This window comes from Nanorana parkeri, unplaced genomic scaffold (genome assembly GCF_000935625.1).
Source record: "Nanorana parkeri isolate BGI_ZX_2015 unplaced genomic scaffold, ASM93562v1 scaffold386, whole genome shotgun sequence".
Lineage (NCBI taxonomy): Eukaryota > Metazoa > Chordata > Amphibia > Anura > Dicroglossidae > Nanorana > Nanorana parkeri.
In genome coordinates, this window is record NW_017306654.1 from 1278844 (window position 1) to 1306114 (window position 27271).

Below are 27271 nucleotides of genomic sequence, written 5' to 3' on the forward strand. Positions count from 1 at the left end.
ATGAATTGTTTGTGAATGTGATGGTTCGGTGGTTAGGTTGAGGTGGGAGGAGTCTTTAGACATACGGCTGATTCCTCTTGCCTATCTATTAAAAAAAAAAACCTGTAGTTTCTTGGTAAAATGTTTAGAGCTAGTTATTCTATTACCATTTATTATTAGCACTTTGTGTGTGGACTGAATTTAACCCATCTGTATGTTTTTGTCTGCAGGTACACGCAGTAACCGCCATGTTTAAACAGGAGCATTTTCGTTTCTACGAAGATTAACAAAACCGCTGTGTTGCTTCTCTAGACCAAGTGTGAGACTTGTACAGCTTCACAATGGATCGAACACAGACGGGTTACAAAGGGCAGAATTTCTTGAAGGATTTAAACTGCCATGGACGTATTCAGAATAGAGGAATACTTAAACAGGACTCGAGAAAATCCTACCACCTACATGGACAGCTCTCACCAAACCTGAAGGAGAAAACCTGCAGTGTTGTTCTCACCAGATTGGAGGATGTGACTGGCTCTCGTATGGTGGACAGTCAGGGTGGAACAGCACCAAATATTTCCTGCTGGGTGGATGAGTTTGGAACCCTTAAAGTTCATACTGGGCTTCCCTCAGAATCTCGGAGGATAAGTCCAAAAGAGAAACTTTTCACTGGGCTATCTGCTGGGTCAGTTTCCAAAATGGATTTCACAGAACCCCGAAAACGAAGGCTAGCTTCCCTCAATGCTGAAGCCGTAAATAATTTACTGTTCGAGAGGCATGATAGTTTTTCTTCCAGGAAAGTTCATAAAGAGCTAAACAAACCTGGTGTGAACTGCAAATCTACTGTAGATTGGACTTCCTTAAAAAGGGCAGACATTGCACCTCTTGCCAAAAAGGCAAAGCAGAGATGCATAGCTCGTAACAGGTCAGCGTCATCAGATGATGCGTTTGATGCTACTTTAAAGAGAGACGTTAATGAAGTATCTTATTCTCCTGCTCCAAAGAGACTGGCAAGTTTGAATGCTGTGGCTTTTTTGAAGCTCACAAATGAAAAAGGCCATCCTTTGAAACAAAGGAGCAAGTCCTGTGGAGATGGTGGACGTTCTTCCAGCAATTGCTCAAAATCCAAGTTGAAAACAAAAAGGTCTCCCAAAAAGATTTGTGTCAAGTCTAAGAAAGACTTACTGCATAGGAAGGCTGAGGACTACCATCGCTTGCAGGGGGGATCGAATCACATTGGATTTTTAAAACCAGAGCATCGAGAATCTACAAGGTCATTAGGTAAAATGAAGAGTGTTCATGTGGAACAGTCTTCCAGCTGCCATGATGGCTCAGTACCTTTGTACCACAGACTGCCTTTATTAATGGGAGGACAAGCTTCCATGAAGCCTGAGTATGGAAGGCCAGGTGAAAAGTCTCCCACTCCCAAACAAGACTTCCAGCAGCCTTCTTTTCCAGTGCAGCAACTTCATCACTTGCCAGTTCCAGGTAGCCACACAGATTGTGTCTGCTTTTATGGCTCAACAGATCTAGCATCTTCGTTGGATGGAACCTACATTTCTTATGGCCAAAGTGGATTACCTTACAATGGGTATTCAGATTTTTCCACGTACCCTAAAGACGAAGTGTTTTCACAGCCAGAGCACTGCGAAGAACTCTTGGTGTCACAGAGCTCTTTACACCCCAGTGCAATGTTTGAGCATCTTCCATGGTGCAACTCTCGCTTTTCCTATGGAGAAGACACTGGGACTAATACGGATAGCCTTTGTGGGGTAGTACGGCTGCCTTTTGGCAGAGTTCTGAACACTCACACGGGACATAACAGCTATCCATACAAAAAGCCTTTAACAGCAGGTATGTACTTTATTATGTGTGCTTATCATTTTAGAACTGTTTCTGTGATGTCTTTTTTTTTCTTCCTCCTATATAGATTAAATACACATTTAACCTATATAGTAAATGATTCTGCTCATCTCAAAAATGACACCCTGGTTTGTGTGACTTGGCTTAAGCAATTTATAGTATGCCAACTTCTAGGGGAATATCCCAGCTCTGGGTATAGTACACAACCACTTGGGAAATGCAAAATGTATTCAGGGGCTGAAAACATATTATTTTTCCTGTCATGTCTCTATGTGATTACAATTTGCATTCTGTACAGTTTTTTTTTTTTTATTCCAGGATTTGTGATTTCCACTCAACTTTTAGTGTAGGATAGAGTAGCACCGCCAGAATAAATGTATCAAACTGACAGATCTTTGAAGAAGACAGGATGTATTTTAATTATGCCACTGTGTTTGAAACTAAACCCACAACAAAGCACAATAATAGGAGGTGGGGTTTGCAACCAATTACATGACTCCTTTATTTTGTTAAAGAGACCCAGTCGCCAGGACATTGATTTCAACACAAATCCTCCCATAAGGTTATATGTACATTTAATTATGTTTTTTAATTACTTGTAAAAGTCCCCCTTGCATAGACATCCAAAAGTCCTGAGACTGCTGCTGGGTGTCGCCGTCTTGGATGTCGTGTCAGGAACTTCATTAGAGCTGTCAAGTGACATTTCTATAGTATTCCCTCTAGGTTACATAGGGATGAAGGAGCTAGACCAGCACAGAGAGTGATTAGACACTTCCAGAAGAGGAAAAGGCTATTATATGCGAGGAGGGAGGCGGTCATGCTAGGGTTCAAAGGTACATTGCAAGTGAATAAAAACTCATTAATGAAAAGCAAAAACACTGCCAGTAAGCATGAAAAATACTTGATTATTTGTGCTTTTACCTACAGTTTGTTTTTTTTTTTTTTTTATTATTTATACAGAGACCTTTTTATTTTAACAGCTTTCCAATTTAAAACAATACCAAGCTTTTTGGTTAATACCAGATAATCAGACCTTTAGTATCATTGCTTGCATTGTACTGTCGCAAATACTTGTAAAAAATAAGCCAGGGCAACTGGACTTGCTGTATTTTTCTTGAAGACGTTTCATAGGTCATCCAACCAGCTTTCTTAATTCAGAATTGAGAAAGCTGGTTGGATGACCAGCGAAAAAGTCTTCAGGAAAAATACAGCAAGTCCAGTTGCCTTGATTTATTTCAGGTATACCATGACCTGGATGAATGAGAACTTTCACAAACATGTCACAAATACCATTTGTGAGACGCACCAAAATTCTACAATCCTCCCAGGGTTTTAATTGCCATAGCAAAAGCCATTACACTAAACTTTGTCTTACCTTTCACTTCCCATTAGCAGTTTTTGAGGTCACTCAAAAACTCAATGACAAACTCTTTCAGGGCCGCTTAGGGTCCCCTTCATCGGGCTCAGTGATAACATTACATAATAGTACCACAAAATGTATATAACCATACACAAAAGAAGAAACCATACGCCACCACCCCACCCTCTTGACGTCCTATTCTCGCCATTTACAGTTCAAATGTACAGTAAATAAATAAGTAATGCAGGACCAAACTACTTGAAAAAATGGATCAGTAAACATCACTTAGTATTGGCAGGAATTGTGAACAAGAGAATTACCACTATGAAGAGGTGAAAGAGATGCCGCTCTGTCGGCAAATCGTGCTGCTGTCACAGCCGTTACATTGGATAACCGCCACTGGTTGACCTGATGACAAGACGCTCCTAACCCAGTGAACTTCTTTGTCAGCATCGTGAGGTTCCCTCCCACCAGTGCCGTGCGGATGTCGGATAAACAAAGGCGGATCCAGATCAGACTCGCAAATGGGCTGGACCTGCGGATCTGTCTGTGATCTGGATCCGCTTTTGTTTCTGTCATCCGCACGGAACATGCACTGGTGGGAGCATAGGTGAACGTCAGCATGCAGGCTCCTCAACAGGACTGGGTGCACTGGCTTTCCTTGGGCAGGCTCTGGTTGGAGGTGCCTGTTCTACCTTCCCTCTGGGTGCCTGGGAGTGTAGCTTCCCAGCCCCACTTGCACTTGCAACCTATCTGGACTGTGGCAGGAGATATGCCCACCATCTTTGTCTTTTGGCTTCCGCCCTTACATCAGTCACTTCCACCTGGCGGTCTTTTTAAATTGCAGTGGTACATGTGGCCACTCATCATGGGCTCCTGCCCTCAGTTCAGCCACTTCTGTCTTTGGCAGAAACAAAGTCCGGTAGTGGATGGCGTGTGGTCCTTTGGATCCCGGAGAGCAACAGGACTATATCTTGGTCACAGCTCTGTGGGTTGTTGTACTGCACTTGGTGTGTCTTTACTTAATCAGGAGCACGCACTGTCCGGGTAGTGGTGAGTTTATCCCTGCTTGGGGTCTTATCAGTCTTTATTCAGCCTTGCTCATAGTGGCACAACATGCAGAGTGCAGGGTGGACAATCAAAAGGCCAGTCGTCGGACAACTGTGGGTTCTTTGATGCCATTTACCTGTGCATCTTGCTTTTCCTTGCCCGGAAATCCCACAACATACAGGCCTCGCTCACATCCTAGGGCTTCATGCATATAAGGCTTCAGGTGCCTTGGGCTTCATTTTAACCTCTGACTCCTTTTAATTCTGTTATGGAAGGCTTTCTTTCTTGTATGGAGAATTTTTTTTTAGCATTCTTCTAAGAAATGCCCCCCCTTAATTACCTTCTAGCGACTGTGGAGGAACCTTCTCCGGCCGTGGACCCGGTCCCATGCACCTGGACAGGGTCCTATCCATGGTGAGGAGGATTGTCGGCTATGAAGCTGGGACATGAAAGCAGTTGGTATCTGCTCCTATTTGTGTAACCCTCTGCTGCAGATTCTTTAAATCATCTCCGAATTCATGCTGACACTGTCCTTCCTTCTGGAGAGTGGCTACTTTTGTTCCCCATGGCCCCTGTGTGTGTTGTAAAGTAGTCACCACTCCAAAATTGCTTCTGTGAAGGACTACAATCTCACGTTTTAGTTTACTAATTTGTTTTGAGATTGTAGTCTATCACGGGAGTGAGCATGGAGCACTGGCTACTTTACAACACACGGGGATCATGGGGAACAAAAGGAGCCACCCTCCAGAAGGAAGGACAGTGTCAGCACCAATTCAGAGATTATTTGAGGATCTACAGCCGAGTGATACACAAATAAGAAAGTTTTTGTTAATAGTTAAGGTACCTGAATGTATTTGTAAAGTTTAAATGCTGAGTTTAGTGGCACTTAAGTGGCATTTTTACTATACTAATTTCTTAAAAGGCTACATCAAAAATAAGATGTAGCATTTTCACTACAGACCCTGACAAACATGCTTCACTTCAAGAAATAATTAAACCTTACAGTTTAATGTTTTACAGTAAACATCACGATGGTAATAGTAAATGAGAAAACAATATTGTTATATTTCCATGAAGGCCAAAAAGAAGATGATTCATGCTTGGGTGGAGGTATCCGGTAGGAGAATATTTTATAGCTGACAATTGCCTCTGAACGAGCTTTCACTTTCCTTCAAAGAAAGGAACCTGAATCCTTCTAAGATTGTCCAACACATCAGACTTTTTCTGCAAGCATTACTGGACTCCTGCAGACGGGCAGCCTAGGGCTAAACAGAGTAAAATTACGGTGTATTTCACCCCCTGGGAGCCACAGATGTTGCTTACAGATGCCAATCGAAAAATTCACTTGTGGACCATAAAAGAAGGTCCAAATTTCTGACAAGCCCCTGAGCTTTTTTTTTTTTTAAATTTACTTGCGGGAAGAAGATGCTCTTACTTCTCGTGAGTTTGCTAATAATCTTTTCCAGCAGCGCTCTGAACAGCTCTAAATGATCGTGGCTTTATAAGCCTGGAAACTGGAGGGTCTACAACTGGTGGGAGGGATTTTTATTTTTTTGTAAAGTAAGGCTCCTCAAAGGAAAATGCCAAGGCAGGCTTGTCCATTATTTGTAGATACAATCATCAAAGAGGAATTCATAAAGGATGACCGTTTTGTGCTTGTGTGTGCCAAACGAACCAGAGAAAGATGTAGAGGTCTCCTGAATGTTTAGAGTTTCTCTCACATCTTTAACAAGCTACACTTTTATTTATTGGATAGGGCAGTTAAGTGTTTTATATGAAGCTTGTTCTCACCATATACAGTGCGTTCCAGCAGCTATCGCATAGTAAACTCCCCCTGCGTTCTGGGGCAGGGGGGGGCATGGTGGTGCATTGAAGTCAAAGGCTTCGCAGCTAACCCCCCCGCCCGCAGTGTGATCATCCACACCAGAATACGGTCAGCAATGCCTCTGTTCCAGTACGAACGAAAAAAATAGTGATGCAGCATTTGTTTCCAATCACACTGGACCAGAACACAGGCATTGTTGCGCCAGCGCTCTGCTGCGAGCGATCACACTGAAGGCGGCGGGGGGGGTTGCTGTGGTGCCATTGACTTCAATGCGCTGCTATGCCCCCTCCCGCCCCAGAACGCCGGGGGGAGTTTACTATGCGATACAGTGCGTTACAGCAGCTAACTGCGCTGGAACGCACTGTATATGGTGTGAACAAGCCCCATATAAGGCACTTGAGTGCCTTATCTATTATTAAACATGTAGTTTGTTATGCGATACAGTGCGTTTGTTTGGAGTGCAACAGGAAGTGAGAAGAAATGTCTACAAAATAAGGAAATTCCTCTTTTAGCCAGATGTCTCCATTGGAAAACTTACCTTCACCTCCTGTTCTGGTGATGACTGTAACATTTTGGATGACAATGGCCACCAGGACACACAGAGAAGGTGAATATATGCAAAGGGAACATGGCAGCAATAAAATCTGACACTGGATCTGACACTTCCACACTCTGGCCGAAAGTTTTTTATCCTTTTTTTTTTTAATGACATTTTTATTTTAGGAATAAACATTTCAGGGCGTTTTCACCTAGCATTACCTTAACACTTTCTTGCAGGCTGCACTAAGGGCCCATTCACACGATTGCAGTGTGTTAGTTCAGACGCATTAATGTGCATTGTGGTAAGGCAGCTCATTCATTTGATTGGGTTGCCTGATGCACCAAAAGGTGCATGAAGCATTTCTGGAAGTGCACTGCAATGCACATCTGTTGGCAAGCTGCAATGGAGTGTTATTCAGAATAAATGGTATCGCATCATATGAATGTTCGTAGCGCAATAGTGTGAATGGACCCTTGTGCACTAGTGAGACTTTTCCATGAAGACGGGAGAGGTGTGATACCTCTTCTGACTTTTTCATGTCTCTCTATACAACAAATGCTCCAACTAGACTTGCTTAGAGCTCCACCTTCTGGTACCAGAAGCGAACATGTAATGCTGAATGCTGCCTTTCCTAGTTACTTGATGAAAAAAATACTCTTTTTGTTACTGTACTCAGTAATAAATATAAAATGTTGTGAAAACATTATCGGTATAAAGATCTAAAAGCTGTTGTTGTCTCTGAATGCATCATGGAGGCCAATGTCCAATTATGTTTTTGTATAACGTTGTAAAATATCTATGGAACTTTCTTAAGAAAGCTTCCAGTACAACAATAGTACTTGTAAAGAAAAATATTTTTAAAAAACCTTTATTTCCTAGTGTAGCGATGAGCATCTAACTAATGGAAAATCCCAGACATTTGGATTATTATTGGCTATATTATTCACGGGCAAAGGTGTAACAGTACTTGGTAAAGTCATTCTAAAGTTGAAAAATTCAGCAACAAACCAGACCTGCAAACCAATGTCAATAAAGTTCAAGGGATGGACATAAATTATAGTATAATCTTTTATACAGGTCAATCCTCAATGTATATATCTGAAGTAAATAAACGTAAGAGTCTCAGATGTATCTGTCTCTTCTCAAGGTAACAGAGTTGGTAGATAAATCCCTGCACAATGTCTAGGAATCCCCAGTGTGGCAACAGCCCCGTGTATTTGGCGCGTTTTGTTGCAATTGGGCAACTTATTGTTGCCCAATTGCTTTCTTGAAGCTTTCTTGAAAAAGTTTGAAGACAAACTTCAAACAAAACTTCTGTAGGGGGGGGGGGGGCGGGGGAGGGTACTTCCCTTTTCTTACTCATCTGCCACATGAGCTATAGTCCCAGGTTTGTCGTGAGCGCAGCACCCATTGAAATGAATGGGTGACCCGTGGCAAACGCAGGAAAAAACCGTGCCCGACACACGTGCTGTTACATCAAGATGTGAATGGGGCATAAATGTACTTCAACTTCTGGTGAGTTCCACACATCATATGCCTGCCAAAGGTTTATTTTCCCAGTGGCCAGAAAATGTTAGGAGGGCAGTACAACGCAATGTAGGAAATCCCGATGATCTCAGTGCTGGCATTCCCCACTGCCTGGTTCCTGGTTTGCAGTGGATTCTGGGAAATTTTATGTAAATATATTTTATAGCTTATTATACTAGCTATGTTTAAAATGCTTGACTTTAAATAGATACATAACTGAACAAGTTTTACGATGACGGTTTTTTGATAGCGGCATAGGAAATGTTCTGTGCACACACGAGCAGTTTTTATTTTATTATTGATTTGCCAACTTCCATCCACAGCATAAAAAAAGGTACATCAAAGATTTCCTCAAAAGAAATGTATTCACATGTTACGAAATTATCTCAGCCTTTAAGAGGAACTCCAGGAATTCTAAAACTAACCCTTGCAGTGAGACTACGCAATTGCAGCTGCAAGGGTTAACTGCTTGTTTGGTCTAGGACAGCGAGGGTCATTCCACAGCCGGGGTGGAGGGGGGAAGAGGTGACTGCTGCAGGAACGAGCCAAATATAAATATATCTTCTTTATTTGGGCCCCTGGACCAAAACGGCCACTTTAACCCTTTTATAACCAAATGTCATTGATGTCTAGATGCCCAGACTAAGGCAGTGTATGTATGCAACAGTTAACAAGACAATGACTCCATATGACCTAAAAACTTTCACATTTTTTTAAAGGATAAGGTAAGATGAGGTTTTTTTGGGGTACATTATTTAAGAAAAATCCCCGCTCTGATTTCTTATTATAGACAGACTAAAAAAATTGTTTTAAATATTTTTTACATTTTCCAGAGCAAAATTGTATATTGCATATCTGCGTGCATGGTATGCAATCCCAGAATGCATCATGTTTAATAGACATTTGAATGTACTGTACGTGTGTATATGCGCACGCACGTAAATTACGCAGCAATTCCGAGCCCGGACGCATCTCGGTTCCATTTTTTGCGCAACTTTACCACAGCACAAATATACGGCTCCATACGCAGCTATGTGTATGGAGTCATTTATTTGCATATGGGAAAATACGCTGCGCGCATCTATACGCATCGTATTGTACGGCAGTGGGAATCGGGCCTTAAGCTCCACTTAAAAATTTATATTTTTCCCATATCTCCCTCCCTCCTGATGAAGCAAGTCCAGCTTGCCGAAGTCCACGTACAGGTCCCTTGCTGCCGCCATATCCTGGTGCAGGGGACTGCTTATCCAGCATTGGGATGGTGCCCAAAACTACTGGGACCCTTTTTTTTTTTTTAACAGTCAATGATCACATAGAGGAGGTGGAAGGGAGGTTCAGGTATATCCCAATTGCACCCAGAAAGTGATGCAATGTTTACTATATATAAACAAAGCCATGTGATCTGCTTTCATAACAGAGTGATCACATGATCAGGACCTTGCTGATTGGCCCTTTTGTGCAATTGTTTTAAACCTCCACCGACAGCTGTTTTTCTGATGAGTCTCACCATCTGCTGGTCACTGTTTACCCAACATGGGATATTAGACGTAGATAAAATGTGCATGAAAGGGATAGGAGAGAAACTAGTACTTCTATAGTCACCATACAGGTATGAACAGTAGCACTTGAATTAGGATTCAATGCATATCCAGCTACAGATCAATGAAATAACTTTTATTAATTATGGATCAAATTAAAACTTGTTACAAAGTGACACAATACTGTGCCAAAAAGAAATCGTGCTGATTATATGCTGCTACCTTTGTGTTAGGAATTAGTTTATTATGAGCCATGTTGACAAAACATAATTTATGTGGCTGAAATGCTGATGGGACATGAGTGCTGCTTTTGTATCTGATACATTTTATAGGTATGTAGTAAAACAATCACGGTTATTCATAGAAGGGAGTTTGGAGAAGGCAGGAGAAGGGAACAATCTACGATAACATAGCTGAACTGGAAAGTGAGCTGAACTGGAGCAAACTCTTCACCCTTTAGTGACTAACCCTGTATGTCTTTTTGGAGTCATATTTTAGCTTGAGTTCCTGGCGGAAATCAGTTTTAAACGGTTAATTAGACGTAATAGTTTACACATTTAGTTTACTAATTTGTATTGAGACTATAGTCCATCAGGGGAGTGAGCTTGGGGTGGTTTGCTGCTTTACAACACACAGGGACCATGGGGAAAAAAAGTTTAGTATCACTAAGTCATGATACAGACTGAGGGCTGCAGGAGAGTAAGAGTGGTCATACATGGAATGAATCTTGGGAAAATACAACATACAGTATATTCTTTGTATATTGGAATTCTATTTATAGAATGCTCTTTATGACCTGATTCACATCTCTACATGCATTTACATGTGTTTAAAAGATGCATTGGTGGGAATAGACTCTTAATTGTAAGTGAGCATAGATACTGAGAAACAGCCAAAAAAATGACTTGTTGGCACCACCATGACCACTTAAATTTATATTTAAAAATATTTTTTTATTTTTTATAAATCTCATAAAAACACAAGACAATGGTTAAAAAGATATTAAAATGCCTAATCTGCTCAAAATATAGGAGCCTTTGCCTTGCACAGAAATGCACCCCCTCAATACATTGAATATTTAAACCTTAATATCAGTGTATAGATCATACAAATTTAGTTTTGGCTACCTAATAGTAGATGATGTACCGATTTTTAATGCAGAGGTGCATATATCTTGCTGTACGCGTCTTGCGGTCACCGCCGCTTCTTCAGGAGCATATATGGGCATATAATCATTGCTCAAAGATTAGCATGATTATCTCAATGCATAGGCATGATGATGCATCAAACTGACTGGGCGGGCATCTGGGCACATTTGGCTTTGCCTCCTCATGTTGTTGCAAACTTGGGATAACGGAGAATAGCTCAGATTCTTAGATAGACCTGGCCCCTCCTCATACAATCACAGGCAGCAGTCCCACATGGGAAGCCTCAATATTGATTGGAATAAGACAGCCACCCCTATTTAATGTAAACATAATAAAACTTCCAGCAGGCAGAGTGAGACAATTCTTGTCCATGGCACTTAGTATGTGGTTTTTTCGGCTATGGGTGGTTAACCATGTCTGTCCTTCTTCTTCTTCTTTTTTTTTTTTCCCTATTCTAAAAAGCAAGCATTTGCTTTACGAGAGTGGCGCGTGTTTGTTTTCTACCAGTTTAGATTTATGGATTTTCCGATTTTTCTTTCAGATGCTGTATCTTGATAGATGTACTGTGATTTTTCAATGCTTCTGTCATCATTAAGTTGGAGTAATGCTTGTTTTTGTTTGCTTTGCAAATGCTGGAAAACCGTTTTCATGATTTAAATAGCTCCAGAAAGCACTATTTCCGACAACAATCCTCTGTGTGGTAAACACTTTTAGATATGGAAGATCAAATCTCCAGAGCTTCCCCTCCTCCTGAACATTTCATAGCTTCAGGTTACAGACGAGCATACAAACCAATAGAAATTCAGGGATGTGTTTTACAGTAAAAGTGCTAAATAAATGTATAATGACCTGTTGCGTTTAAATACCATGTGGTGCACTGGGTGTAATGCCAGCAGGGGGTTGAACTGCACAAATAATAAAAAAAATGGTACCTAAAGTTCACACAGTCCAGAATAGATGGTCTCTGGCTACCTGGAGCTTACAGACTGTAGGCAGACGACAGACGTCTACAGGTCAGACTCCGATAAAGAGCATGAGAAAGGCACAACATTGTAAAGACCTACTGAGTAGGAAGCAAAGCCTGCACATGCAATGAGAAATAAATGGCTGAACCTATATAAGGTATAATTCCAAACTATGCATAGAAAGACAATTATATGGTATTGGCACATTCATAAAATTTTTATTAAAATAAACCTGTTTTAACTTTTTGCTGGTTTCCTCTGGTGCATAAAGCAGACACCTCAAATTGCCTGCTCGCCATGCCCTGATATCTCCAAAATCTAGGTGTTCTATTATATGAAAATCAACTACAACATCCTCATCCTGGCTTCTGCTCCCTAATGCTAGTTGTTGCCCAGTAGAAAGGCCCTGGGGTGTGAAGAGGCAAATCTAATATTGACCACGGACGCTGTGGATGATCATTGCTTAATCGAGCACCTAGCTTTTGGACATGCTGGGGCTTTCCAAAAAAAAAGGGGAGTATGCACCTAGGGACACCTTACAAGGTAAGCTGATCCCTGAGGTTCACTTTAGGGTGGTTTTTCATATATACAGTATCTCAGAAGTGAGTAAACCCCTCACATTTTTGTAAATATTTTATTATATCATTCCATGTGACGACACTGAAGAAATGACACTCTGCTACAATGTAAAGTAGTGAGTGTACAGTTTGTATATCAGTGTACATTTGCTGTCCCCTCAAAATAACCCAACACACAGCCATTAATGTCTAAACCGCTGGCAACAAAAGTGAGTACACCCCTAAGTGAAAATGTCCAAATTGGGCCCAAAGTGTCAATATTTTGTGTGGCCACCTCCTATTTTCCAGCACTGCCTTAACCCTCTTGGGCATGGAGTTCACCAGAGCTTCACAGGTTACCACTGGAGTCCTCTTTCACTCCTCTATGACGACATCACGGAGTTGGTGGATGTTGGAGACCTTGCGCTCCTCCACCTTCTGTTTGAGGATGCCCCGCAGATGCTCAATAGTGTTTAGGTCTGGAGACGTGCTTGGCCAGTCCATCACCTTTACCCTCAGCTTCTTTAGCAAGGCAGTGATCATCTTGGAGGTGTGTTTGGTATCATGTTGGAATACTGCCCTGCAGCCCAGTCTCCGAAGGGAGGGGATCATGCTCTGCTTCAGTATGTCACAGTACATGTTGACATTCATGGTTCCCTCAACGAACAGTAGCTCCCCAGTGGCGGCAGCGCTCGTGCAGCCCCAGACCATGACACTCCCACCACCATGCTTGTCTGTAGGCAAGACTAGCTTGTCTTTGCATGCCTCACCTGTTTGCCGCCACACACTTGGTCTCATCAGACCACAGGACATGGTTCCATTAATCCATGTCCTTAGTCTGCTTGTCTTCAGCAAACTGTTTGCGGGCTTACTTGTGCATCATCTTTAGTAGAGGCTTCCTTCTGGGACGACAGCCATGCAGACCAATTTGATGCAGTGTGCGGCGTATGGTCTGAGCACTGACAGGCTGACCCCCCACCCCGTCAAACTCTGCAGCAATGCTGGCAGCACTCGTATGTCTTATTCCCAAAGACAACCTCTGGATATGACGCTGAGCGCGTGCACTCAACTTCTTTGGTCGACCTTGGCGAGGCCTGTTCTGAGTAGAACCTGTCCTGTTAAACCGCTGTATGGTCTTGGCCACCGTGCTGTAGCTTAGTTTCAGGGTTTTGGCAATCTTCTTATAGCCTAGGCCATCTTTATGTAGAGCAACAATTCTATTTTTCATATCCTCAGAGTTCTTTGCCATGAGGTGCCATGTTGAACTTCCAGTGACCAGTATGAAGGTGCCCATACACCTTACAATTATCGGTTTGTTCCCGGACCAAAAAAGCATCCCAAGGTATCCCTATGGTACATCTGGGCTCCTATCACACCAGTGCAGTCTGTTCTGGTCCAGACCAGAAAAATACTGCTAGTCTCGTTTTGTCTGGTCTGTAATGCACTGGAACACATGCAAATGCATCCAAAACGCATACAAATGCACTGGAACACACCTGTAAGCCCATTTGCAGCTACAAAAAAAAAAATCGTCAACGCAATGCACTGCGTTCCAGATTTGTGTACTGTAGTCAGATCTGCTAAGAAGTGATTTCTAGCTGCTATGAGTTATGCCCTCTGACTTTAAAGCAGAGCATTAATGATATTCAAACAGCTGTTTTTTTCTCTTCAGCCAAAAACACAAGTCTACCATGTACAATGGCTCCAGAAGCATTGGGCCAGGACTGAGAATGTAAGACTCTTAGGGACTGCTCCTGAGGTTTTGGGGTTGGTGGTATTTGCATTTAGATTTTTCACTTGGGAATTAAATGAAGTGATATTTCAAGGGACACTACACTGCTTAGCTAAGGGTTGAGAAGGTGATATCCACAGATACAATATGTTACTGAACCAGTGTAAACACAAGGACATTGCGGTGCTCAGCTGGAATTGTCCAGTGCCAGTCGTATATTTACAGGGTGCTGCTACAATTCTATACAATTGCATATTATGACGCAGGGTCCAAATGTTGTCCTACCTTTTTAATTTTATATAGAATTAAAGTTCAACTCTAGGCAAACGGCTATTGTAAGTGCATACATGGAATACCTACAAGGGAGGAGCTGTATTACATGCCAAAGAATTTGTATTTCTGTCCATCCAGTCGGAAGATTTATACAGAACAATTCTGTCTGGCAGGGAAGAATACTTTTTTGGATGCATTTCAGTAACACTTTCAGGTCTTGTCACTTCCCTAGCATATGACTGGACAGTGAAAGCAGAAGCGGCACACTGGTGAGCTCATCCATCTGTCACTCTGATCTCTCCTCCTATCACTTTGCATCTGTCAATACAGCACAGTTGATTGGCTGCCTGTGTTGCTTCTCCCACCCTCAGCCTGAGCTCTGCCTTACAGGGAGTGTAAAAGGCTGATACCAGGTCAGATTTTGGAAGTTTCACTGCATGCATTACAAAAAAAAATACATTTATTGATGAGGAACTCCAGCAATTATCTTTTATGGAAACTTACATTGGCCCAGGTTGGCTCGATGCAAATATCCATTTTCAGATGGCCACTAGGGATGCTGGAAATCATTGTAGCAGTTGGCACTACATACAGTGATAGCTATGATCTTCTGTGTGTGGCTCCAGCAGCTTCCCCTTTGCACACTGAACACAGGGAGTTGATCCCTTAGCACCACCGCCATCCAGTGAACACCTTGAGGGGAATGTAATCAAAACTGGAGCAGTTGCCCATTTTCAAAGCTTAACTAAAAAAAACAAAAAACAAAAAATGAAAAGACAATAAAACTGTCTACTCCAGTTTTGATAAATCCCGCCCCCGCTTTTCCCCCAATGTATACAAAGAGTCCTCTGATTGGACAATGTAGCGAGGAGAGGCACATGAAGTCTCAAATTGCATCTCCTCCAATCAGAGAATACCATGCATGCATTGAATAAAATACTAGGCATTCTCTAAATGGCAGTGGTGCCGACCGAGCAACTCCCCATGCTCCGTGTGTAGAGGGCAATCCATTGGAGCCACACCTGGAAGATCATGGCTATCTCTGTATCTAGCACGGGCAGCGACTGTCATTTTCAGCATCCCAGTGGCCCTCCGGATATCAGATATGGATACTTACCTCAAGCCAAGCAAAAAACATAATTCCTGGAGTTCTGCTTTAATGAATACAGAGCTGCAGTAATGAGTCTCTTATATCTGCCAGGAGTTCAGCTTTAATATCATTGGTGTGTGGGTAATAATAAGAGTGGCCTTGCTATTATTGTTAATATGTATTGTTAAAGGTTTTACTTATACTTTGTTCTTTTAGAATCCTATTGAATGTTCTGCTTTACTGCCAACTGACTGCTTGTTGATAGGCAACTAAAACAACCAGTTGCTGCTGGAAGCCAGTTACAAGACACTGGTGACGAAGAGTGCTGACCGTTAGGACATAGACATTGATGTGAAGCATGGACATGGTGCCGTTTTTAGAAATATCTCGGCTAAAAGCAATAGAGATTCCCAGCTGATTGGGAAAACTTCAGTTTGGTGATCTATTCCAAGCTAGCAAATGTGAACTGGCCATTAATAGGCAGTTTTATTGTCAGATTGGATGATATCTGCTGTGATTGCTTTGTTCTTAAGGTTCCCATACACCTTACAATTATCTGCAGATATTCTGTGGTCAGATGGAAAAAGTGCAACAGATTGGCCTAGCTGGAGATTACTCCATCCACACAGTTAAGTGTAGATGGAGGAATCTGTTGCACCTTTTCCATCTGACCACAGAAATTCTGCAGATAGTTGTAAGGTGTATGGCCAGCTTCACAGTTTGATTGTGAACTCCTGCACAGCTTGATAATCACATTGCAGAAAACAAGCCATTAAGCTCTTTGGCAGTATGTTTTTGGAAGCAATTTATGCTGTAAAATATACCCGTCTTCCCAATACTGTGATTATAGCTGTATGTTCCTGTCACTAGTTCTGAGATAATGACTGAGAGCAGATCAGGAAATCTGTTAGCTGGGGGACTGATGTCAAAGGAGTCCAGTGAGCAATGGACTCCTGATGGTGAGATCTCTGTTTGTGAGTTCCCAGTTGCTTATGTGCCATGATTATTATAAGGTGTTCCTATTCTCCCTGTTGGATGTTTGTTATGGAGGATTCAAAAATAGCAGGGACAGCAGTAGAGGGAAATCTCCAAGATGGGTTGTAATTGGAGGTGCACAGAAATTAAAATTTTAAAACCGCAATTAAAGAAAATGTCAGGCTGAAACCAAAAATGTTTATTTTTTTTCTTACTTTTTCAAATTTTTTTTAAATATTGTATTTTAATTTTTTTATAAACTTTTTAAAAAATGTTTTTATTTTTTACTTTTAGGTGCCTCAGGGAAATATTAGGGGTCTAAACAGACCCCTGATATTTCCCTTTTAAAATAGAAAAAGATTGAGAACACGGAGTCCTCAATCTTTTTCTGCAGCCCCTGTTATAAATGAACAGGAATCCTCTATACTGAGTGTTCCTGTTCATTTATAACATGAGGACAGAGTATGTTTACTATAACCACAATCGTGAAAGAATAGGAAGTGATGTAAATCACTTCCCATTCATTCATAATTGAGGATATAGTAAACATACTATGACCTCCAATTATTTACAAACACTCAGCGATCACTTGAGTGTTTGTACCTTGCTTTCCTTCCTGACGGCTGTCACAGGAAGCCGGCCGGCGGTGCGGGGGGGGGGAGCTTGATCTGACAGCTGACTCCTCCCCCACACCGCCGACCAGCCTCCTGTGACACTGTTGGTTGCCTCGCCGCACACAGCCATTCTCCTCTGATGTGTGAAGCAGGCTGAGCGGTGGAGGGAGGAGAGACGCTGTCCGCTCACAGCACTCTCTTCCCACAGCACCCATCGGGGAGGAGAGAAAGAACAGATGCACCACTATATTGGCTGAAAAATTGCACTTTTGGCATTTTGCCAAAAGTGCCATTTTCGGCCGATATGTTTTGGTGGCTGATATATCGGTGCATCCCTAGTTTCAATACCTCCAGACTTCTAGGTGGGCAGTGACCTACTCGGGAATCACGAGAATCTCTCTATGTAGCGACTTTAAGTTAAAGGTGACTCTGCCTACTAAGTTTCACTTACAGCTGAGATCAAGTTTGGGGGGATTTAAACTTTAAAGGTAACTGTAGGTTTACTTGATGTTGCTTCCTTTTCTGTATATGGTAGGTTTATATACATAGGGCAGGCATGTGCCAATTACATATGTGTTCTTATGTCCCTGCAAAACTATGGGCAGAATTTAGTGGAGAATTATTGAGAATCTCTGCTTTAGAAACTATCATGTCATTGAGTGCAGCATCTCACATGCAGAAATACATGATGGTTTCCACTCTTTGTGGAACCACCCAAACTTCCGATTGTAAACATTACTCTATAATGAGTAATGATAACATAGACATGTCGTGTATAATATGCTGTGATTTTGAAATATTTACACTTGCAGAGCATTCACTTCCTGACTTCAGTTTGGAAAAGCAATGCACACTGGGATTGCCTTTTCATCAGCAGAGCATTGCTGGGAAATCTCATCTGTAATCTCAGGAGATCCCAGGGAAAGGTATTTTCCTCCCTTGAGGTGATGTGCATGGTCACATGTCCTAGTCACATGTGCCAGAAATCCAGGAAGTAAAAGAGCTAGTAATCTGCCCTTAATAAACATGACCACTGTCTGAAGACTGAGGAAGAAATAAGGTATGCAAAGAATACGAAGGGTGCAGTTATCTAGAAGTATGTGTTTTTAGATTGTTATTATTAAACATTTCTAAAGGTGTGTTTCTTGTTGTTTTTAAATATATGGGTAAAGGTCCACTTTTAAGGTTCTTTGCTAACAGGGATTTAAATATTTGCTATACACTTCCTATGCAGCATGCCCTAGCTAAGCTAATCCAGGAAACCAAAAATGGCCCACATAGATGCCTTCTGTATCAGCTGCCATCATGGAGTGAAGGACTGAACACAACACACAATATTTTTAGGGGTGAAGGCTACCAGTCTGCCTATCTGTTGCATTCCCATTTCAAGGAAATTGTGGGCTGGTTGTAATTTTAATGGTTTTTATATTTTTTCATTTAGAACAGAGACCTTGTTGCACTGGTTGTTCAAACTATCACTGCCATTAATCCATGTTACTTATTTCCTGCTTCTTAGAGGGATACACATCACTGGACCAGCTCAGCATAGCAATCCCCACAGCAGGTCACCCGGTGTCTCCTGCTCACCCACTCTCAGGATGCCCTGTTCCCAGTGTCCCACCTGCTGCTGAGCCTGTCCCCTACCTGCAGACCCCCAACTCCGAACCTCAGACAATGGCCATGCTGAAAACTGCTCGTGAGTGTCCGCAGAGCTCCAAGCCCCCCAGCGGATCCAAGTCAGGAGCCCGAAATACACCGGGATGTGTGCATGCAGCTGACAGTAAGACAAACAAAAGCCACAACCACCCCAAACAGCAGAGGATCAGCAGTAGAAGAGCAACAAATGGCTGGATGCCTTTGGGTACAGCTTGTGAGAAAGCAGTCTATGTAGTTGTAAGTATACATTCAGTTACTGGACACTAATACGTTATAATTCCAATAGAATTTTTTTTTTACCCGATGTAAAGGTTTGCTGCTGTATCATTCGTGTATCATATTTGGTGTCAGAAGTGAATGTCTTCGCAAAATTGTTAAAGTGCACTTAAAGAAAAAAAAAAGTGCACTTATCCTTTTTGCCCCCTCCCCTGACCTAAAAGATCCTACCCTCCCCCTCCGCAAATGTATACTTACCTCGATTCAATGTTTGCAGTCTGTGGGGATCGTTTACAACCCGCTCTGCTGGCTGTTTTCTTTCTTGGACACTTCTGTGCAATAGAGCCCCATATACTTGTATGGTGCTCTATTGGGCGGGCATGACTAGGAGAGAAAGGAATTGCAGGTGGGATGTCATCAAAGACAGGAGGCCATGGGCATCCAATCATGGTAGGTATGCATCTCTGGGGGGTATCAGTTAGGTCAGGGGCGAGGAGGCGAAAAGAATAGGTGTGCTTTGTATGAAAGTGCACTTATTCTTTAAAGTATAACTAAAGCCAAAACCTTTTTATGTTCTGAATAGAGAATACAACACAGAGAATAAGTCCCGTGTTATGTTTTTTACCATCTGTATCCCATTCTGGAAATTCTTCTGAACTTCTTGTCCTGTAGACACAACAGAAAAAGAAAGGACGACATCTCTTCAAAGTGAGGGAAATCCTTCCTTAGAAAGAACGTTGTCGTAGAACAAGTTTCCCCGGTGAATGATTCCCCCTCTGTTTCTGTTCTAGTGGCAGTGGTCACTAGGACGAATATAGAGGTTGAATCCATCCAACAGAGATACAGAAATGAAAACCTGACGGGTTCTTCACCACTGTGTCCAAAACTTTGAAAAGTCGATGTTTTGGCATTAGGGACATTTTAACTTAACAAAGTAAAAACAGTGAAGCGCCATGGACTGTCAATCCTTAGTGGAAAATCCTCTTAGGCATACTGCAGGATGCTGCCCCAAAGAAGCTGGGAAAGCTGAGAATCTAGGAAAGGCACCCCTCTTGTGCTTATTTCCTACATTTTAACTTAAAGTAGTAGTAAACTCTCAAACTTTTTTTTTCAGTAATTAATCCAGATCAAACAAATACAGTAAACTAATTATCCAGCATTCAAGCAATCGGCCAAAAAAATAAAAAATATCCAGGAATAATGTCTTGGATTTTTTTTTTTTTGTGCCGGTGACTTGATGCATACTAAAAAATGTATTTAGTTGCTGGCTAGATTCCACTGTTGGCAGCAGAATGTAAACAATGGGGAACAATAGCCATCCTGCTATTGGCTATTTCAAATTGCAGGCTGGCTATTGCACTCGCCCACTGAGCGGACCTAAGAGAGAACTTTTTCTTTCTTCTGTACTTGGTAAAACAGTTGTCAGTATGGTGGGAATTGTGATAAATCTCTCTAACAGAGCCCTGAATGACAGCCCTGACTGCCATGGCCTGAAGCAATTATTTACATACTGGTTCCATCTGCGCATTGTTGCCCCATAGACATCTATGGGACTGCCTGTCTTTGTGTCTGGCCAAGAGAGACAACTGCATAAGTCTTATGGGGTTGTAATGCACATGCGCATCCAGGTGGTTAACAGTCATTGGAGTTTGCAGGCATCAGATCGATGTAACTATGCTTCTGTGGACGGGGAGGGTGGATTAGGTTGTGTCAGGGCAAAGAGGCAAAAAAGGATAGGTGCACTTTGTGGGGTAGTTCAACAAAAATAACATTTGTGATATAGTTTGTCAGTAGCTTTAAAGAATAAGTGCACTTTCAAGCAAAATGCACTTATCCTTTCCCCCCATCCCCTGACCTAACAGATCCCACCTTCCCCCTCCATTGATCTAGACCTAACGAGATCTGATGTCTACAGCCTGTTTGTTGACATCCTGCACTGCAAGTCCTCTCTGTCCTGGCTGTGCCTGCACAGTAGAGCCCCTCTAGAGATCTATGAGGCTTGTCTCCTGACCGGGAGACAGAGATAGATGAGCCCCATAGACCTTCTAGAAAATGTTACCACTTCAGGAACAGACATTTCTCTAGCACGTCGAATATCTTAGCCCTGTCCTCCTCTGGGGTTGTCTTATTACTCTGTGCTGGTCTAGCTCCTTCATCCCTCCCTACACTTTTATGTAGATGCTGGGGGAGGAGTGAAAGGGAATACGCTAGAGCAGTGGTTCTCAACCTGTGTAACCTCAAGACCCACATTTGTCCTCGGTCATTAAAGTGATTTTTTTAAACATAAAACTATACTGTAATGTGTGCCTTACTGTAATCCATGGTTGTTTCCCTTCTCTTTGCTGCTCTTCCTTTTAAATCTGTATCTGTTCTCATGCTGGGCAGAACTTCTGTTTTGCAGCAGACTGCCTTGTCTCTGGAATGGATACATGGTGTCTGTGTGTAGGTTCACAACCTGAGCCAGCACTACAGGAAGAGGCACTCCGCTGCAAAGGGAAGTTCTGCCCCAGCATGAAAAGGCACACATTACAGTATTGTTTTATGTTAAAAAGTCTGAGGGTTTAATGTCACTTTAGGTCGTGACCCAAGTTGCACTGCAATGAAACGCAGTGTGGGCTGCAGTGCTGTGACTCTGCTCCATCCATATGTGCATTGCTTTTACAGCTTCCATGCATGCCCTTAGGTGCCGGGAGCCAGATTATAATGTCACTCCAGTCCAGGCACCTCTACAGCAGTGGTTCTCAACCTGTGTAACCTCGGGACCCACATTTTTCCTTGGTCATTAAGGCGTGACCCAAAAATGATTACATTTTAATTTATTACACAAAACAACTTTGTGCAGTATTCAGCAATATATATTTTGCTGAAAGTAAATGAATTAAAAAAATTAAAAAGTTTATAAAGAATAAAAATAGTATGTGAGTGAGCTGTAAGCAATGCAAGTATGGATGGAGCTCCCTCGTGGCCATACCTCCAGCTCACCCCACCTCAAGCTGACATTCAGCACCGGGCGGCATATTTTGAATCGCTGCTTGGCGCGAGAACTGATACTCCTGCGCTAGGGGGAGGCTGAGGAACCTCTCACCTAGAAAAGTGGAAGGCACACGGGGACCCACTGAACACGGGGTCGCGACCCACTTTTGGGTCACGGCCCACCAGTTGAGAACCAAGGCGCCAGAGTGTAATTTAAGTGATGGCTAAAAGTCTGCTGGGACTGCTGCTATAACATCCAAGAAGGCAGTGTTCAGCAACAGCCTCAGGACTTTAATGGAGAGTTAAAAGATAAAAAGGTATAAGAAGATAAATTACCAATTGGCTGTTAAAGCAATAATTAATTACCCATTAGCTAATACTGCATTTTACCAATTTGCATGCTGTTCCCTTCAGGCTTTTTGTAAAGCTGTGTAGGGAGCTCATCCAAGCTCGGTCTATTACCCAACTTCCAATGTCCTCTAAACCTGAAGAGCAGCTGAGACCATTCCTGAGACCATACTCAACAGCTGAATTTTTATTTCTTTTCACAGAATGAGCCTGAGCCCGCTCTCCGAAGAAGTTATCAAGCTGTGGAGAGGAATGGAGAGATTATCAGAGTCCGAGACACTGTCCTTCTGAAATCCGGTCCCAGGAAAAAATCCATGCCATATGTGGCCAAGATATCTGCTCTCTGGGAAGAACCAAAAACCGGTACAAAAAAAACTTCTACTTTTGTAACTGATTATAATTCATCATCCTCTAAGCAAAACAAGCAATTAACTCTTGCAGTGCGAAGGGGACCACACTGCCAGGGTGAAGGTTTTTCTTTCCTGAAGGTCAGGTTTAAACTTGTGTGGCAAAGCAAGCTGATGCCATAGTTCATGCACCCCTGGCCAGTACTGGGGGTGGTTTAAATCTGTGAATTTTTTTTTAAAGCAGAACTAAGCCCACCAGTTTAACTGTCTCCCAAAGAAGCTCAAGTTAAAAATGCTAAAGAAATGGTATTAAATCCTTAAAGGAGAACTATGGGGTTAAGGCTTTTCCCCATAGTTCTCCTTAGGGTAACGGGAGGACACAAACTAGTGTCCACCCGTCAGCCTAGGCTCAGTATACCGCGAGCTCTAGCTCGCGGTATGCTGAGACGCCGCAGTATACCGCGAGCATTTTCTGTAGTGTTCATCTACAATGTTCCTAGTAGTGTATGCTACATTTAAGACACAGGCCAGTTTTCGACACAATAGGTCCAGCAGTGTTAACAAGGTGCTTTTCTAGCCTTCAGAGGCCATTTAAAACCCACTGATTCCTTAAAAATCAAGTTTACTGTAATGCATTTCGACAATACATTTTTACTTTCTGGTCAAAATTTTTTTGTGGAATTTAAAACGTTTTCTCTCATCCCTACGTTATCCCCAGAATGTGTTTAATTCTTTGTAAAATGACCGTATTTTGCGCTCCATAAGGCGCACCGGTACATAGGACGCAGGCAGTTTCTGTGACGGAAGCTGCAGTGAGTGACTGCTGAGACAGGAGGCGCTGTGATCACAGCGCCACGGTCTCGGTGATCACACAGAGCAGACCAAGATCGGATGTTCTTAATCTACTCTAGGGTGAGCTCCTATCTCGTGGTCACGGGTCCCCCAGAAAAGCGGGGGACCTGTAAACCACAGCGGGGGGGGGGCGCCGCCGCCGCTGTCCACTCAGTTTCAATACAAGTGATCTGAATAGATCACTTGTATTAAACAAGCAGCGGCTTTCACTGTACGTTTAGCTCTTCTTTAGCAGGGCTAAATGTACAAAAAACTAAGGATTCGCTCCATAAGACGCACACACATTTCCAGCCGCCTTTTGGGGGGGATGCGTCTTATGGAGCGAAAAATACGGTAATTCTTCTTCTCTTTATGGGCAGAATACAGTGGTCATACAAGTGTACACACCCCTGTAAGAATGCCAAGTTTTTGGAGATGTAAAAAAAAATCACCAAGATAAATCACTTCAGAGTTCTTTTCCACCTTTAGTGTGACCTATAATCTTTGCAGTTCAATTAAAAACAAGCTAACATCTTTAAAAGGGGAAACAATATGACAGCATTCAGTATTTCAGGGTTAGGAGTCTATCAGCATGGCACATCTTGCTTTGGGAATCTTTGCCCACTCTTCCTTGCAAAAGCGCTCCAAATCTGTCAGATTGCGAGGGCATCTCCTGTACACAGCCCCCTTCATGACACCCCACAGATTTTTAATTGGATTCATGTCTGGGCTCTGACTGGGCCATTCCAGAAGTTTGATCATCTGGTGATGCCATTCTTTTGTTGATTTGCAGGTATGCTTTGGTTTGTTCTGAAAGGTGAAATTCCTCTTCAACTTTTGGCAGAAGCCTGAAGGTTTTGTGCCAAAATTGACTCATATTTGGAACTGTTCAGAAGTCCCTTTTTACTAAAGTCCCAGTTCCAGTTGAAGACAAATAGCCCCAAAGCATAATGTTGCCACTACCAGGCTTTACTGTGGGTATGGTGCTCTTTTGGTGATGTGCAGTGTTTGTTTTTGGGTCAAACATACTTTTTGGAATTATGGACAAAAAGTTCAATCTTGGTCTCATCAGACCATAACACATTTCCCACATGCTTTTGTCAGGTTTGATGTAGCTGGGCATGGATGTTTGTCCTAGTAAGAAAAGGCTGTGGTCTTGCCACCTTAACCTAGAGCCCAGACATATGAAGAATATGGAAGATTGCTGTCACATGTAGTACACAATCAGTACTTGACAGAAATTCCTGCTGCTCCTTTAGGCTGGGTTGTAAGGTACTTAAAAAAAGTACGATCTGCCTATGTTGCATAGGCAGATCGTACTTGCGATCGCAAGCCACGCCCCCTGAGGGGCGGGCTTCCGATGACAGCAATGCCGAACGGGCAGTGTGCGCTTGCGCACACCGGCCCGTGCGGTTGTTATCGTACGGACATGCCACAAACCCGCCGAACATCGTACGATGCTCGGCGGGTTTTCGAACATGTCCATAAGTTTAAAGTCGTGCGACCTTACAGTAGTAGAGGTCGCACGGCTTCCACACACCGTACGATCGCGGGATTTCCCGCGATTCTCGTACGATAATCGGAAGGTGTGTGGGGACCCTTAATGTTGCTGTAGGCCTCTTGGACCATTTTTCTTGTTTTGTCCTCCATTTTGGAGGAACTTCCAGTTCTTGATACTGTCACTCTTGGAGTTTTTTTTGTACCCTTCTCCTGACTGATAATTCCCAACAATGAGATCCCTTTGATGCTTTTGTAAGCTCTTTGCGGACCATGGCTTTTGCTGTAAGAAGCAGTTCTAGTCAGATTTTTCTGACATTTACTTGGTTGTCTAACTTTATGTGGGTTTAAACGAGTCACTTTAATTGATTGCAGGTACGTGTTAACTACTATTTAACATCAGTTTGAATGTGATTGATTAATTTGAACACAGCCACATCCCTAATTATAAGCGGATGTGTACACTTATACAGCCACATTATATTATTATTTTCCCCCAATAAACCCGTTTTATTTTGTTTTTTATTGAATTGTACAGATTATAAGTCACGTTAAAGGTGGAAAAAAAATCTGAAATGATTTATTGTGGTCCTGATTTTATTTTTTATATACATCTAAAAAAGCTGGCCTTTTTACAGGGGTGCGTAGATTTTTCTGTATCCACTGTGTATGTATTATAATATTTTTTGTTTAGTAGAGCAAGGGAAGGCTAAACTTTGTCAGTTTTTCTTTCTGGCTGTGTCCTTCTTGCAGATGTTTCCTTACTTCCTGTCTTGTTATACCATTGTCAGAACAGCGAGTGAAGGGACTATCCAGGTAGCAGTAAAACCCAACAAGGGTCCTAACCCTACCCCACTTTATCCACTTTTTTGGTTTTAGTTCTCTTTTGGATCGCAGGAGTATATTTACTAATGTATTCCTGTGACCCAAAGTCAGCTATGTGCTCACAGCACAGAGCCGCACTGCAGCCGGGAAAGACCCCAGCAATATTGTTGTGATCCACCTCGCTGCCTGACTTCTAGCTGTGTCTGTCCCTCCAATTAGCTTCGGAGGAACAGAGAGAGGGGAGGACACAATCCCTGTGGCGAACAGTGACTGATGGCCTCTGCTCTCTGCAGGGAGAGGCCGTGAGCTGTGCAATCAGCGGTTTGTGATCACTCAGTTCTCGAGCAGAAGAGCTGACATGTGACAGCTGCAGCAGTTCAAACTTTTGGGAAAGAGTACATTTCCAATAGTCCTCCTTTCTCTAGTTCTCCTTTTAAGATGCTACTGTATAATGATTACAATATCAAAACGTCTGTGCTCACTTCCCTTGTCCCTATCTAAATAGCAGCTGATACTCAAGTAAAATATACTTTTTGAACTAAAAGTGTATACTACTGTATGATGGTCCTAATGTTTTCCACATTCTCCTGCCAGGTGAGCTGATGATGAGTCTCTTCTGGTACTACAGACCAGAGCACACTCAGGGAGGACGTAACCCCAGTATGCACCAGGTAAATGGAATAAATACTGTAACTGTTAGCTCATTTATTTTTGAGCTATGCCTTCACACTATTGCTAGAAAATCTGGATGTTGGCAAAGAAGCAATAAAGTAAAGTCTACCTTTTTACTAGTTGTTTGAAATAAACCTATTAAAGGAACTGAGTTTATGTACTTGGAATTCCTTAATAAGGCAATGGTGCTGCCCCTTGACACTGCCAAAATGAAGGGTGCTTCCGAAACTGCCCACTTAGGCCTTGTTCACACCAAGCGTGGAGCAGATCAGTTGCAGACCGGATCAAAACTGCGTCCAATGTATTCAAATGGTATTTTTTGCTCCAGTTCACATTGCAGCGTGCAGTTGCAGAGCAGATCCAGAGCAGGTGAAAAAACTGCAGCAGGCCCTATTTTACCTGCTCTGGAACGCATCAAACGCATGGAACACACTGAAAGCCCATTTTAAACTTACATTTTTTTTTTTTTAACCAAAAAGAGCCTGGAACGCATCAGAAACGCGACAAAAAAAAAAGTGCGTGTGCAGAAACCTGACCGGATCTGCTCTGCATTTGGTGTGAACAAGGCCTCAATGTCTCTTTTGTTTTGTTCTCAATAAACAAAAAGATGTACTGCGCCAATATTTAACCTATAAGCTACCAGGCACTAAGATGTACACCCGCTGTGAATGTGTATACGTGAAAATAAAAATGACAATGTGCCGAGCTGCCTGAAGAAAAAAAGTGTATAACACAATCGTGTGGTTCCTAATAATCATCAAAAATGCATAAATCAGTGACATAGATCATAAATAAAAGTGGAAGTGAAAAATATATCTGTGAAAGTCTCTGTCTGTCTCTCACTCTGTCTCTGTCTCTCACTCTGTCTCTGT

The 27271-nt window shown here is 42.4% G+C and overlaps 1 protein-coding gene across 1 annotated transcript; it reads left to right on the forward strand.

The window, feature by feature from the left end:
* Positions 1-233: 233 nt before the first annotated feature.
* Positions 234-26416, forward strand: BAHD1 (bromo adjacent homology domain containing 1; the record flags this gene model as incomplete). The annotated part of the gene is made up of 4 exons (XM_018559262.1): positions 234-1830; positions 18551-18927; positions 22431-22590; positions 26322-26416. Coding segments are annotated over exons 1-4 (2142 nt in total), but the record flags the coding sequence as incomplete, so codon positions are not given.
* Between the last annotated feature and the right edge of the window lie 855 nt (positions 26417-27271).